General features: G+C 44.1%; 1 protein-coding gene across 4 annotated transcripts in view; it reads right to left on the reverse strand.

Annotated features, from left to right (window-relative positions):
- Positions 1-15,627, reverse strand: part of LOC101342074 (apolipoprotein L3-like) — a 44,982-nt gene that overhangs the window by 14,548 nt on the left and 14,807 nt on the right. For 3 of the 4 annotated variants that reach the window (XM_023729036.1, XM_023729035.1, XM_004374024.2), the window contains 4 exons: positions 14,668-14,715; positions 13,194-13,302; positions 9,170-9,296; positions 7,011-7,618 (listed from right to left, as the gene is read on the reverse strand). In XM_023729036.1, coding sequence (XP_023584804.1) covers positions 7,011-7,618; positions 9,170-9,296; positions 13,194-13,224 — 766 coding nt within the window. In that variant the 5' untranslated portion in view covers positions 13,225-13,302; positions 14,668-14,715. Of the gene's footprint in view, positions 1-4,843; positions 7,619-9,169; positions 9,297-13,193; positions 13,303-14,667; positions 14,716-15,627 lie in introns of those variants that run through there. The other variant, XM_023729037.1, reaches the window with a different exon arrangement.

Here is a 15,627-nt window from a genome sequence, read left to right on the forward strand (position 1 = left end):
GTTAGTGAGGGAGGACGGGTGGCAGTTGTGTTAGTAAGGCAGTACTCAGTCTACAAGATTGGATTGTATCCTGAGGCAATCTCTTGAGATATAGAAGACAGAAGTGAGCAGAGAGACAGGGGGACCTCATACCATCAAGAAAGCAGTGCCAGGAGCAGAGCGCATCCTTTGGACCTGGGGTCCCTGAGCGGAGAAACTCCTAGTCCGGGGGAACACTGAAGAGAAGAAGGCCAACAGAGAGAGCAAGGCTTCCGCTGGAGCTGACGCCCTGAATTTGGACTTTTAGCCTACTTTACTGTGAAGAAATAAATTTCTCTTTGTTAAAGCCATCCACATATGGTACTTCTGTTGTAGAAGCACTAGATGACTAAGACAGGTTATTTGTGTCCTCTCCTGTTTTTCTTTTGTCAATTTGGCCAATGGTTTGTCGATTTTGTCTATCCTTTCAAAGAACCAACTTTTGGTTGTGTTGATTCTTTCTATTGTTTTTCTATTCTCTATTTCAGTTATTTCTGCTCTGATCTTTATTATTTCCTTTCTTCTGGTGACTGTAGGCTTCTTTGCTGTTCTCTTTGTATTTGTTCAAGTTGTGTACTTAATGTTTTGATTTTGTCCCTTTCTTCTTTTTTGATGTGTGCATCTGTTGCTATAAATAGACTTCTGAGCACTGCCTTTGCTGTGTGCCAAAAGTTTTGGTATGAAGTGTTTTCATTCTCATTTGATTCTAGGAATTTTTTTATTCCATCTTTGATTTCTTCTATTACACAGTAGTTTTTAAGCAGGGTCTTATTTAATTTCCATGTACTTGATTTTTTTTCTTTGCTCTTCCTGTTGTTAATTTCTACTTTGATGGCACTGTGATCAGAGAAGATACTTTGTATTACCTCAGTGTTTTGGATTTTGTTGAGGGTGGTTCTGTGGCTAAGATGTGGTCTATTCTGGAGAATGTTCCATGTGTGTTGGAAAAGAATGTGCACTTTGCAACTATTGGGTGGTGTTTTAGTCATCTCGTGCTGCTATAACAGAAATACCATTAAGTGGATAGCTTCAACAAAGAGAAACTCATTTTCTCACAGTCTAGTAGGCTACAAGTCCAAACCCAGGACGTCAGCTCCAAGGGAAGGCTTTCTCTGTCAGCTCTGGAGGAAGGTCCCTGCCATCAATCTTTCCCTGGTCCAGGAGCTTCTCTGTGCAGGAACCCCTTGTCCAAAGTGCATACTCTGCTCCCAGCACTGCTTTCTTGGTGGTATGAAGTTCCCAGTTCTGCGCTTGCTTCCTTTTCCTTTTATCTCTTGTAAGATAAAATACCAGATGGCCACACCCCAGGGAAATTCCCTTTACATTGGATCAGGGATGTGACCTTAGTAAGGGTGTTACAATCCCACCCTAATCCTCTTTAACATAAAGTACAGTCACAAAAGGGAGGACAACCACACAATACTGGGAATCATGGCCTAGCCATATTGATACACAAATTTTGGGGGGGACGTAATTCAATCCAGGACAGGTGGAGTGTTCCATATATGTCTACGCATACAAGTTGGCTGATTGTGGCCTTTAGATCTTCTGTATCTTTACTGAGTTTCTTTCTAGATGTTCTGTCCTTTACCAAGATTGGTGTATTGAAGTCTCCTACTATTACTGTGGAACTGTCAATTTCTCTTTTCAGTGCTGTTAGAGTTTATATATTTTCGAGGCCTGTCATTTGGTGTGTAGATTTTTATTATGGTTATGTCTTCACAATGGAGCATCCCTTTAATCATGATATAGTGCTTTCTTTTCTTTTATGGTGGATTTTGTTTCAAAGGCTTTTTTATCTGATGTTAGTATTGCCACTGCTGCTCTTTTTTAGTAGCTGTTTGCTTGATATATTTTTTCCATCCTTGGATTTTTAATAAATTTATGTCTTTGTTTCTAAGATGTGTGTCTTGTAGACAACATATTGATGGATCCTGTTTTTCTGTCACTCTCTATCTCTTTATGGGTGCGTTTAGGCCATTTATGTTCAGTGTAATTATTGATAGGTATGAGTTATTGCTGTCATTTTGTAGTGCTTTTTTTTTTGTGGTGCTGACGATGTATTTTTTCTCTTACTCTCCTGTGCTGAATTCCTTTTTTTTGTGTATTTTTTTCATCTCTCTTGTTTTTGTAGATTTTGTTTTTACTGAGACTTTATGTTTTTCTTCTTTATTGTGATGAGTAGGTTTGTTAACATTCTTTGTGGTTACCTTGAAATTTACCCTTATCTTCCTAGGTTTGAACTAGTCTATTATTACTTGGTATCACCTTGTCTTCCTCTCCATTAAAAAGTTCTATACCTATACCGTTTATTCTCTCTTTTATTGTTCTGACGTTGTTGTCATTTGCAGATTAACCTCTCTAGTTCCCTGTTGTAATTCTTTTGGTTTTGAATAGTCCTTGACAGTTCATTTCCTAGGTTGGTATCTGGCTGGTGCAATCTTGCATCCTAGATTCAGGCTGTAATCTGATATCGTTTGTTCAAAAACTGAAGGTCTCTCTTTAATAACTCTTGTAAGTTTGGTTTGGTTTTTACATAGTCCCTTAATTTCTGTTTATTCAGAAATGTCCTAATTTCACTATCATATTTGAATGAGAGTTTTGTGGGATATATTATTCTTGGTTGGCAATATTTTGTCTTTCAAGGTTTTATATATGTCATCCCATTGCCTTCTTGCCTGCATGGTTTCTGCCAAATAATCCGAGCTTAGTCTTGTTGTTTCCCCTCTGTATGTGACTTTTTGTTTTTCTCTAGCGGCTCTCAGTATTCTTTCTTTGTCTTTGGTTTTAGTGAGCGTGATTATGATATGTCTTGGTGATTTTCTTTTAGGGTATAGCCTATATGGAGTTTGTTGAGCGTCTTGGATGGTCAGCTTTTCATCTTTCATGATATTAAGGATGTTTTCTGTCAGCAGTTCTTCAATGAGCCTCTCTGTGTTTTTTGTTTTCTTCCCCTGTTCCGGAACTCTGATCACTTGCAAATTTTTGCTTTTGATTATATTCCACATAATTCTGAGGGTTTCTTCATTTTTCTTCATTCTTTTTTTATGATTTTTCCTCAAAGGTGTATCCAAGTGTTTGTCTTCAATTTCACTGATCCTGTCTTCCATTGTTTCAAACCTGTTCCTCAGCCCTTCTATGACACTGTCCATTTCTGAAATCTTGTTGTTTATCTTTTGGATTTCTAATTGTTGTTTTTGTATGATTTCTAGTTGTGAATTTATTCTGGCATTTTGTTCCTGTATTATTTTCCTGAATTCTTCCTTCTTTTTTTTTTTTTTTTGGTCTGTATTTTCCATGAATTTGGCTATTTTTTCCTCATTTTTGGCTGTTTTTTACTTCAACTCTTGGATAGCTCTGAATATTAGAGATTTGAATTCTCTATTAGGTAGTTCTAGTGCCTTTTCTTCTACTGGAAAATCATCTGGAGTTTTATTTTGGACACCTACTAGAATCATCCTGTCCTGTTTTTTTTATACGTTTTGATATTGTCTGCTGTCTTCAGTACATTCAATGGTTATTTTCTTCATTTAATGACTGTAGATTTGTTGTTTCATCCTGCTTTTTTGTTTTATTTGGTTATGTCTGAGCAGGCAGGCTGTGTGTTTTTTGTTGTTTGCTCGTCTGTGGACATAATACTTTTCACCTCCTTGTCCAATGGGTAGGGCCAGGCCCTCAGCTATTGAGCAGTAGGACGGGTCCAGCTGAAGGGGAAGGTCTTGGATGGGTGTGTTTGTGGCACACACTAGGGCTGACAAAGTGAGTCATGGGTCATTGCAGGGCAGGTTCTGGTAGGCTGTGCCTATGCTGCTCAGGAGTGCAATGTTCAGCACACGGTGCAGATAGGCAGGAGGGAGGGACGGGGAGGGGGAGGTTGTGATGCGTAGAGCTAGGCTGGGTATGGGAAAGAAGAGAGAGAGGAGAGAGAAACAGGAACTAAAAAAAAAAAATGCCGAGGGAGTCTACCATTGGAGTGGAGAAACAAGAAACTGAGAAATGAAGAAAAACAGAAAGGAAATAAGAAAATAAAAATAATAAATAAAATTTTAAAAAAGCCCCCAGGGATACCACTAGCATGGCTGCACAGACCAGGGGCGCATTTCCCAAGCTGTGCAGTACAGTCCAGCTAGAAGGGGTGGAGATGATACACAGAACCAGGTATTCAGGAGACATGAAAAGAAGGTAAGTAGAAAGAGACGAGAAACTGAGAAATGAAAAAATAAATAAAAAGGAAAAAAGGAAGAGAAAATAAACAAAGGAAAAAAAAAAAAAAACAGGGATCCCACCAGCGTGGCAGCGCTGACAGGGGAAGCAGTTCCACAGCCAAGCGGTGCTTCAGAGCCTGTCAAGGAGAAGAAAACATGGCACACGGAGTCAGGCGTTTGAGAGAAAGGAGTAGGAGGAGTAGAGAGGAAGGGAAGAAACCAAAAGAAGCTGAAAAAAGCAACACCAGCAACAAAGATATGGCATGGAAGAAGCCAGCTGGTGTGGGTGGGGCAAATGCACCAGGAAGCAGTGCATCGCCCTGCTGGGAAGCTGCAGATCAACCTGCTGGGAAATGCAGAAGGCCGAGCATGGGGAGACAGGGTGAAGAGTGGGAAAGCATGTATCACTGGTTACCAGGTGCTCCGTCTCCTGCTGGGAGCTCCATGAATCTGCTTTCCTATACTCATTATCCGCCAATCTCTGACAGGAGTCCAAGATGGTGAATCCATGCAGGGTTAGCTGACAGGGGACCTCCACTCCTAACTCTCCTCACTCTCTGTTCTCTGTCAGTTTCTTATTACATTTGGTGCTTAGCTGAGTTCTTTATCTCTTCATTTGATGCTTAGGGTTCCAGGACTGACATCTGTCTCTGTTTTACTTAGTTTTTCAGGTCTTTGCTGTGGAGGGACTGCATGGTGCTTCTGTCTATAGCAGCGAGATCTATATTCTTTAAGGGTCATTCTGGCCCAGTGTGGAGAACGGGCAGGGGGCAGGGATGGTGCTATATGTGTAATCACAAGAAGACTATTCTAAAAGCTCTTACAAGAGTCCAGGTGAAATGTGACAGTAGCCAGGAGAGGATATTTGCTGTCTGGCTGTCTCTCTCTGTCCTTCCATCTCTGACCCTCCCTCACACTTGCACACAGGCCCTTCTGATTAATAATTAGACTCAAGTGCTGTTTGTTGATCCTGGGCCCTGACTGCTAGGCCAAAAATACACCTGTGTTCAGCCCAAGTCAGACATGCACAAGTTTCTCCAGGGTCCCCTAGTGGGGCCTGCTGGGTGTCAGGGTCTGAGGGAAATGACTGGGTGAGAGAGTGGGAGCCCAGGGAGTGAGCAGAAGCAGTATGGGGGACTTGCTTCCTAAGATCCTGGAAGGTAGTTTCATGGGGAAAGGAAATCAGACATCTAGAGCCCAAGGGAGACAATTAGTCAACACAGCAAGAGCTCAGGATATCAGTCAATATTTATTGAACCGAAGTCTATAGAAGCCAAAATGGGGAGAGCCAGATGGATCTGAGATAGTGTCTTCTCCAACTCTCCTCCTCCCCACTGATGAGGAAAATAGGGTCAGAGAGGTTGCGTATCTTGATTCCAAGCTGGTTGATCTCCATCACATACCACAAGGCTCCTTGGCATGTCTCCAACATCTACTTTCACATTTTTTTCAAATCAACCACTGTTTCAACGTTTGGAGTTTCTTTGAAACGTCATTGGTCCTTCAGTGCACTCTTGCCCCAAAAGAGCTGCTGACTTGCCAAATGTTCCACTCACTCTATTGTCACCACCACCACCACCACCACCACCACCATCATTATGATCAAGAAGTCACTGCCTGACTGAGATAAACCCACAGAAAGACAAGGGTGAGTTGATACTGGAAAGAGAGGGCTGGAGACCACCACCTGGGAAAGTCTTCACTCTTGCTAGGACATCAAACCATGGGGAGAGTCAATAATGGAGCTGCTGCTACCTCTCCTGTATTCCAACAATTCTAACGCTGCTTTCTCCCATTTCCAACTCTTTAATTTTCTCAATGCTTTTTCCTGCATGTCTCCCTCCCACTCATGCTCCCAATGTCTTTAGTCCAAAATAAACTGTTTCTTCCCATTCCCCTCACTCTCTAGTCCCCTCTCCTCTTTCATTTCAGCCCCAGCTTTCCTGCCTTATCTTTTTTTTTAATTTTTATTATTTTTGTTGTTGTTGAGAATATACACAGCAAAACATACACCAATTTAACAGTTTCTACACATATAATTCACTGACATTGATTACGTTCTTCGAGTTGTGCAACCATTCTCACCTTGCTTTTGTGAGTAGTGCCTCCCTCATTGACATAAACTCACTACCCCTCATGTTTCCTATCTAAACTTTTGAGTTACTGTTGTCAGTTTGATCTTATATAGATAGATCTTAAAAGAGCACAATGCTCAAGGCAGACAACCTTTACTAGTTAAAGCTAAACTATTGTATAGTTTTAAGAAGAATTTAGGGGATATTTTTGGTTTAAGATTTAAAGATTATCTCAGGGCAATAATTTTGGGGGTTCATCCAGCCTCCATGCTCCATTTCCGGCCTTGTCTTGAACCCACTTTCCATCTGCATTAACCCTTCCCTTACCATACTCAGCTACAGAAAGGCCAAACTCCTTGATACTCAGTTGCATAAAATATCTCGTCCTCTTTTTCCCTCTAATAAAATGTTTCCACACTGATGACAGCCTCCCCTGCTCCTGGCACTGCTCAGGGGGGTCATTGAGTCAGTCCCTACTGCAGATTCTTATAGATCTCTGTGAGCTCCTCTAACTTCCTCTCCAGCTCCCGAGCCTCCTCCCTCAGCTCTTCAGCTGACTCTGCCTTCGCCCCCTCCTGCAAGTGCTGTGACTCTTGCACAAGTTTGAACACATCCATCAGAAGAGAGACACCGGCGGTGGCCATACCCATGACCCGGGCTTCTTTGGTCATTGCCAGAGACGTGCCTCCAAAGGCTTTCTGCACCTGCTTACCCCTCCGTTTCGAGATGTTCCCAGTGGTCATGAGACGCCTGGCATTGGCTACTAGGCGAGGGTTGTCTTTGGCCAGCTTGATGGCATGGACAGTCTTCGTGATCTTTGACGAGACTTGGATGCAATTCTTTGTGATGGGAACAAGTGATGGAAGCACAGCCTTCACAACACTTTCATGATCGCCAGTTAACATCAGCTTGCTGGCACTGGCTTTTGCTGACAACCTGTTTGAGTGGTCCACGATGCTGGTGGAAACACTGGTGATAGCAGCTGCTGTTCCCAGCCCCATCCCAGTTGCTGAGAGTGCCAGACTGACCCCTGCTGTCACGGGTGCCAGAGCCAAGCCAAGGATGGTCAGGACACCAGAGAAGGCACCGACAGAATTGGCCACCAGGTAGGAGATGGTACAGTCCCTGTGTGTCTTGTCAACCTTGTCTGCAAGGGCGTGAAGCTCGCTTATACGTTCCTCAAGCTCCATTTTCACCATAGGAAACTCATCCAAAAACCTGTCTCTATCCAGCAGTTCTTTTTGAAGCATGTCTTTGTCTTCTGTGGCTGTGTCCATTCTGAGCTTGTTCAGAGCTTCATGTAGAATATCTGCCTCATCCCTATAACAATGAAGATCAAGTAATTAAGAAAGACAGTTTGCTTAGCTGTAAAATGGGTTTGATAAGATCTATCCTCCATAAAGCATAGAGCTTTTACTATAAATATAATGGAAAAGAATTCTACAAATGTAAAGATTTTTATTTCAATGTTAACACGTTTTGTACATTGTAGATGCTCCATAGTACTTATTCAATAAGGAAATAAAAAAGCAAAAATCATCTTGAGATGTTGTTTCATGGTAGTTAAGATGTTTTCTCACTCAAGATCCGGTCAACACCTTTGTGAAAGGGTCAATCCCAGCACAGCCTGCCGCCTTTCCCTGTGACCCATGAATGAACTTTGTGATTAGACCAGCTGGGTTGGCCTGGCTTTTTGGATGACATAAGAATATGAGCTGATTCCTTTTCTGGGTCATTTTTATCCAAACACATCCCATAGCAGATAATGGCCTATTAACATATCCTTCCCCTCTTGCCCTGAACTCATGTTAACGTTCCCAGGAACATCTTAGCTAACTGTGTGTGTTATATGGCACCTCGCCAACCCCACTGCTATATCTATTCCCAGTGGGGGAAGGAACAGGATCCTCCTCCTGCATCAAAAGAGGGGTGCATGCAGACCATCTCCTTGTGTCAGCTGATGAGAGAGACCCACTGGCCATGGGAGACCAATGCCCACTATGGAAGCTGACCTTGCTCTGTCGCTTCTCTATGTGACTAAAGTGTTGTTCCACCCAGTGCCTGTGTGTGAGGCATGTCTTTCTTGGACAGCCCAACATCTGCATTGCCCCAATTGACTGGGAAGCAGCAGCCCAGGCTATGAACCCTGGCTCCACTCTGACTCTGCACCCCACCTTTACTGACTCCTGAGCCACCAGCCAGCACCCTCAACCTTCAGGGCCTTACTCTCAGATCCCATCAGCCTAACTCACACTTTAGATGATGATGGCTTAACACATGTGCACTCCAAGGCAATGAGTAATTTTATGGAACCTCTTAAAGACGCCAGAGACTTGAAGAACAAAATACATGAAATGTTACGCCTGCAAAGACCTGCATTTCGACAAACTGGAGGAGGAAGTATTTTCCTCTCTGGCAGGGACTCACGAGGGCAAGAAGGGGCAAGTCCTTCAAATTACAAAAATTTTGTAGCCACCCACTCTGACTTTGGAAGTCATCACAAAGCCATAATGCCTTCCTGCTGGTCAGGGGTATCCTGCGTTGAATAGAACCAAACTCATTTCCATTGAGTCAATTCCAGCTCATAGCAACCTATAGGACAGAGGAGAACTGCTTCATAGGGTTTCCAAGGAGTGGCTGGTGGATTTGAACTGCCGACAGATCTTTTGGTTAGCGGCCCTATCACTTAACCACTGAGTCACCAGGGCTCCTCCAGTGAATGACATGGAGGAAACGTTCCTCATAGATGGTTGAGAAGGGATATCCTCAACCCCAACGACAGGAGATTGCCTGGAGGAAGTGTGCCTGTCAGGAGACAACTAGCCCAGCAGGAAGATCTGGGTGGTATTCCTGGGGCTCCATGGAGGTTACCTGGACAAGTCGGCCTCAACCTGGAATCTCTCCCAGTCTTGGTCTTCAGACAGCAGGAGTTGCAGCTCCTCTTGGCTGATACCATTCTTGAGATACTCAATGACATCCTCAATGATGTCTTGTGTCTCTAGTTGGAAAGAAACAGAATATGGTTAGAAGAAGAAATTGTGGCACAGCATAAATCACATTGAGTATTATAAGGTGGTTAAAAGTACATCTTTCTGAGCAGCTGTCACTTGGGGTAGTTTTGATAGAGTCACCTGGGAAGTGTCTTGGCACTTTGTGGAGGAATGAGTCATTGTCAGCTCACAGCAATCATAAAGCTAGCCTTCCAGCCCCAGAAAGTGGGAGAATTCCACTAATAGCTTCCATTTACCCTGTGCATATTGCGTGGCAAGCACTTTACATCAATGTTTCAAAATGTGAGCTGCAACCTGTCACTGGATCATGAAATTAGTTATTGGGTCAAGGGCAGCATTTTACAAAGAAAATGGAATGGAAAATATTAATGTTTTGAATATAGTAAGGAGGAGTATTGTTTTTGTGAATTATTTCATATGTAATTTGCTGTTGTCTTGTACTGTCCAGTGGATTCTGACTCATGATGACCCTCATGTGTTACAGAGTAGAACTTGGCTGTAATCTTTATGGAAGCAGTTCACCTAGTCTTCCTTTCGCAGTGCCACTGTGTGGATTTGAAGTGCTAATGTTTTGGTTACCAGCCCAGCACAAATGGTTTACACGACCCAGGGACCTTAGATATGTATGTGTGTGTGTGTGTGTGTGTGTGTGTGTGTGTGTGTGTGTAATCGGCCTAAGGAGTGCCCTGTAGTCAAACACATTAATGTTTAATTAATTTAATTAATTAATTCAGCAGTGGAATGAATATTCACACTAAACCAAAAAAACAAATCTATTACTGACAAGTCAATTCCGACTCATAGCAACCCTATAGGACAGAGTAGGACCGCCCCATAGGGTTTCCAAGGCTACAATCTTTACAGAAGCAGACTGCCACGTCTTTTTCCATCAGAGCAGCTGGTGGTTTCAAATCGTCAACCTTTAGATTAGCAGCGAGCTCTAAACCACTGGGGCAAATACTGTAATCAATATAAGTAGTCTGAGGTTAGTTCAGGTCAGGATTTCTGTTCAAATGAGCCACCAACCAGATATGTGGTTTTTCAAGGTTTGGGGGATTATGGAATTGTAGATAAGGGACTGGGGCCAGTGGCATCACTAGGTACGTGCTAGGGTGCAGACCCCACCAGGTGACAGTGTCAGAGGGGATGACACCAAAATGACTATTTATAAAATTTTTATGCAGTGTTTCAGCAGAAATGTATTACTTTTTATGAAAATATCCCTGCAGTTAGTTATAACAACAAAATATTTTTTCATAAGCCCAGCTTACATGCATCAATATACCTAAAAGGCTAAAACTCTATGCTAATTCACTTTTTTAACCTTCTAATACGCTCTGGTCAGAGCTTCATTCTAACCCATTTACAATGATGCTTCAAATCATGTGATTTTGTCTGCATGTGCTACAAGCGCGCACTGTTGTTTTTGTTGCTGAAGTTTTTGTGTGTGTGTGTGTGCTTTAGATGAAAGTTTACAGAGCAACCTAGTGTCTCATTAAACAATTAATACACATACTGTTTTGTGACATTGGTTGCCAACCCCAAGACATGTCAGCACTCTCTACTTCTCCACCTTGTGCTCCCCATTACCAGCTATCCTGTCCCGTCCTGCCTTCTCGTCCTTGCTCCTATGTTGGTTCTCTGTCCACTTAGTCTTGTTTTGTTTTATGGGCCTGTCTAATCTTTGGCTGAAGGGTGAACTTCCAGAGTGTTTGCTGCCGGGGTTCTTACAGTACTGATTTTGTCAAAATTTCTGGTGTTTTAGTTACAATATTGTAGTAATTAGCATGCAAGGAGGGGTGGTGACACCCTGAGTTACCACACTGGGTGACACCAACCCTAGTGATACCACCGACTAGGGACCATATATATTATTCTGTAAAATGTGTTGCCTGCTATATTCACACAAGTGAGGCACTATTCTTATTTCACAGAAAAGAACGTAGACACAGAGAGGGAAAGCGAGCGCCCAGAGCCAGAAGCAGAGGGCTTGGGATTGGAATCCAAGACTGCCTGGCAGGCATTTCTTTGACATGACTTTGAAGCCTTATACTTTAAAATTTCCTGTGATTTCTTCATTCAGTTCTACAATGTACCTGCGGAGGTTTTATTTTAAAACAAAAATTCAACCACACACCACTGAGGACAACCACCATACACGGAGATCCTCCCGCTGACCATGTGTGGCCCCTGAAGGATGGCATATGGGAAGGGCACTCCCTCCTTTAATAACATCAAATCCGGAAGTTCCTAGGTGGACAGTGGAGGGAGTTCTTCAGGTTGGGGTTGTGTGCTGGACCCTCAGCCCTGATCCTTGTGATCTCTCCATATTACCTCTCTCTCCTCCAGGCTGGCTTTGGGGACACTGTCCCCACAGGCACCTAGGAATCCAAGTGGCCCACAATGTTCAAACCAGACTTTATCCAACAAGAGATCATCTTGTTTCCACCAGTGAAAAAACCAGTTGCCATCGAGTTGATGCCAACTCAAGGCGACCCCATATGTATCAGAATAGAACTGTGCTCCATAGGGTTTTCAATGGCTGATTCTTTAGAAGTAGATTACCAGGCTTCTCTTCCAAGGCACCTTGGGTGTACTCAAACTATCAATCTTTCGGTTAGCAGCCGAACACATTAACAGTTGATTCTCAGGAATCCACCAGCCCTAACCCTTCATCAAAGATCCTAGGGACATCTGGGGAGCTCCTGGCTCCGAAGCTTTCCACCTCTCCCTTATTCTTCAATATAACTAAATGAAATACATTTTGCTCATGAGGGTGGTTTCTGGGAGAATTTGATTTGTTGCCAAGGCAGTTCGTGAGGGGGAGGAAAGCAGTCCTAAGGAAACAGGGCTGAGGAAACCTCATGTTGATTTGGGGATGAGGAGCTATTTTCTTGTTTCTTTTTCCTGCTTCACTGAAGGGAGAGGTGAAGTGAGGGCTTAGATAGAAGGAACGCACATGACTGTATCTGTTTATTTATTGAGGTGATGGGAGTAGAGAGAAATAACTGAAAGCAAAGTCTCCATAGGGGATGGGATCTTTTGAAATTATTAGGATCAGTCCTTACCCAAGGATTTCACAGCTGGCAAACAAGTGCTTATAACTGGGGGTGCAGGGCAGGTGCCCTAACACAGCCAGTCCGACATTGAGGGGAGGGGGATCCCACCTGGAATAACAGGTTCCAGGTAGAGGGGAAGGGAACCAGTCCTTAGTGAGGACCAATTGTGTGGCAGGCACTGCCCCGGGCCATGTGCATACATGGTATTTGATCTTCATAGCAACACGGGGAAAGATTATTGTCATTTGGCAGCTGAGGTGAGGTAAGGCCTCCAGGTGACATAAATGGAATGTGGCTTTGCCAGTTGAGTGGGATTCTGAGTCCCTCGCTCCTCCTGCAGACACCCCCCACCCACCCCCCACACACACACACAGAGGTTGGGCTGGCAGCAGGGCAAGAACTGGAGGAGACGGCCTCTGTTTGTGAAGTCCACGGTCAGCCAAGAGCAGAGAGAGAGGTTGCCCTGAGTGGAAGCTTAGAGCGGGTGAGAGGTCAGGAGACGCTCCAGGTTGCTGCTCTAGCTCCTCACCTGTCCCCTTCTGGCTCCCCCTCCTCACTTCCTCCTGGCTGTCCTTAACTCACTTCTGAATCATTTCATGGGCAGCAGGAATAAGGAGAAAGTGAGCACCTTGGCCAGGCCACCGTTAGGGGAGGAGCAGGAAGGAGATGCCCCCGCAGACCCCGAGGAGGCTCCACTTGGTGTCTCCTGGGACTCAGAGGCATGCTCATCCAAGCTTGTTCTCAATTCTTGATTCCTCTGTAGGTTAACACAGCTTTGGAGGTGCCACCCTCACTGCAGGTCCTAAGAAAAGGAAGAAGGACTACCTGAGCTGAATCCATGAGGTTCTGGGTTCATGGTGCCAGCAGTGGACTGTGAGTTTTTCCTCACAGCTGACCAGTCAGCATCCAGGCTGGAAGGAGGCTTGGCTTTACCCTTGGGGAGAAGAAAACAACTTATAGGATGGAATGTGAGCCAGCCATGGAAGCAGGGACCAGAGAGCAGCCAAGTCTCCAGCGATTCCCTCCAGGACGGCAGCAAGTGTAGAAATGAAATGGACCTGACCCAAAATGTTTGTCTACAGGGCTCGGCCAGGTGCTATTTAAAAAAAGTTACTCAGCCTCATTCCAGCTCCCCGCTTTGCCCTCCAAAGCCAAGTTAGTGAGTCCTGTTGGGGTACAAGGAGAAGATACTCAGACTCCATGTGTTTCAGAGACAGGCATCCCCAGATGCCGCAGGATGAAGGTTCTCAGTGAAGCATCTCCCTCTAGATGCTGGAGGCCGTTTCCTCGGGCAGAGTAAAGAGGTTAGGATAGTGTGTTGCTGCCAAGCACCCTTTATATGACCTCCCAGGACCATGTTCAAGGAGCCCTGGTGGTGCAAAGGTTAAGCAAAAGGTCGGCAGTTTGAAACCACCAGCCAGTCCAAGGGAGAAAACACCTGGCAATATTCTCCCCTAAAGATTACAGCCTAGAAAACTCTATGGGGCGGTTCTACTCTGTCACACTGGGTCACTATGAGTCAGAATCGACTCAGTGACACCTAACAACAATGACAGGACAATGTTCAAACTGATTATTCTGGCCACAGGCCCTCTGACCTGCTCCACCTCCTCTCTTCCCCACCTTATCACTCACCACTCCCTGCCTCCACCTACGCTCACGTTCGAGGACTCCCTGCCTCCTTGTACCCCTAGGTGCATTTGCTCATGCTGTTTCCTCCTCCTGGAATGCCTGCATCACCTTCACTGCCATGTGGAAGCTCACCCAATCTTAGAGGCCCAGCGCAAGAGCACCTCCGCCCCTGCTGGCTTTCCCCAGCCCTGCTCCCACTGCATGTGGTGCTTTCCTGGTTGTGGTCCCGTCTGTGTTATGGTTCTTGAGGCATCCGTCTCCTCCATGAGACTCTGAGCATCCCAGGGCAGGGCCTGTCATATTTTCCACTGCACCCCCCCTGCTGATGTCTACTGGGATACCCCCACCCACCCACGCATAGCCTGGCTAAAATCAGAGGGGTGGGAGGCATTAACCAGTTGCCGTCAAGTTGACTCTGACTCATGGTGACCCCAGGTGTTTCAGAGTAGAACTGTGCTCCATAGGGTTTTCAATGGCTGGTTTTTCAGAAGTCAATCACCAGGCCTTTCTTCCAAAGCACCTCTGGGTAGACTCGAATCTCCAACCATTCGGTTAGCAGTCAAGCTTCTTAACTGTCTGCACCACCCAGGGGTTCCGTGGGAGGCATTACTTGGACACAAAAGTAGTCAGCCTCTCCAAGACACAGCAAAACCCCAGTGTTACTCACCGTGGATTAATTCCAGTTTTTCTTTTCTATCTTGAGGAAATGTTCTTTCTGTCAGAGAACAGATAAGACTATCAATCAGAATCCATACAAATTACCTCACCTCACTGATCTAATTTACTTTCTTTTTATAAACTGATCTAATGTATTCTATTTTCTATTTTATTGTTTTATTGTTGCTTTTGTTGAGAATATATACAGCAAAACATACACCAATCCAACGGTTTCTACACGTAGAATTCATGGACAATTTATTACATTCTTTGAGTTGTGCAACCATTCTTGCTCTCCTTTTCTGAGTTATTCCTCCCCCATTGACATAAACTCATTGCCCCCTAAGTTTCCTATTTAATCTTTCAAGTTGCTGTTGTCAGTTTGATCCCATATAGATAGATCTTAAAAGAGTACAATGCTCAAGGCAGACAAACTTTAATACTAGTTAAGCTAAACTATTGTATGGTTTTAAGAATACTTGAGGGGATATTTTTGGTTTAAGGTTTAAAGATTTTCTCAGGGAAATAGTTTTGGTTCATCCAGCCTCCACTGCTCCAGAAAATCTGGATTCCATGAGAATTTTTAAAAATATCTTGCTGTGTTTTAGGTGAAGGTTTACAGAGCAAATTATGTTCCCCTTTAACAATTTTTATACAAATTCTTCTGTGACAAGTTTTACTGTGTGTCAGCATTGTCATTATTTTCATTCTGTTTCTTCTGTTTCCATTGTTCTAGCTTCCCTTACCCTCTGCATGGACTGAATTGTGTCCCTCAAAAATATGTGTCAGGTGGTTCCGGCAAAATGGTGCTCTAGGCAGAAGCACCACGCTGTCCCTCCACAGCAAAGATCCAAAAAACTAAGCCAAACAGAGAATACAACAATCCTGAAATCCTAAAACATCAAATGAAGAGATAAAGAACTCAGCCAAGCACCAAATGGAGTGATAAAACTGACAGAGAACAGAGAGC

The sequence above is a fragment of the Trichechus manatus genome, unplaced genomic scaffold (genome assembly GCF_000243295.1).
Source record: "Trichechus manatus latirostris isolate Lorelei unplaced genomic scaffold, TriManLat1.0 scaffold00027, whole genome shotgun sequence".
NCBI lineage: Eukaryota > Metazoa > Chordata > Mammalia > Sirenia > Trichechidae > Trichechus > Trichechus manatus.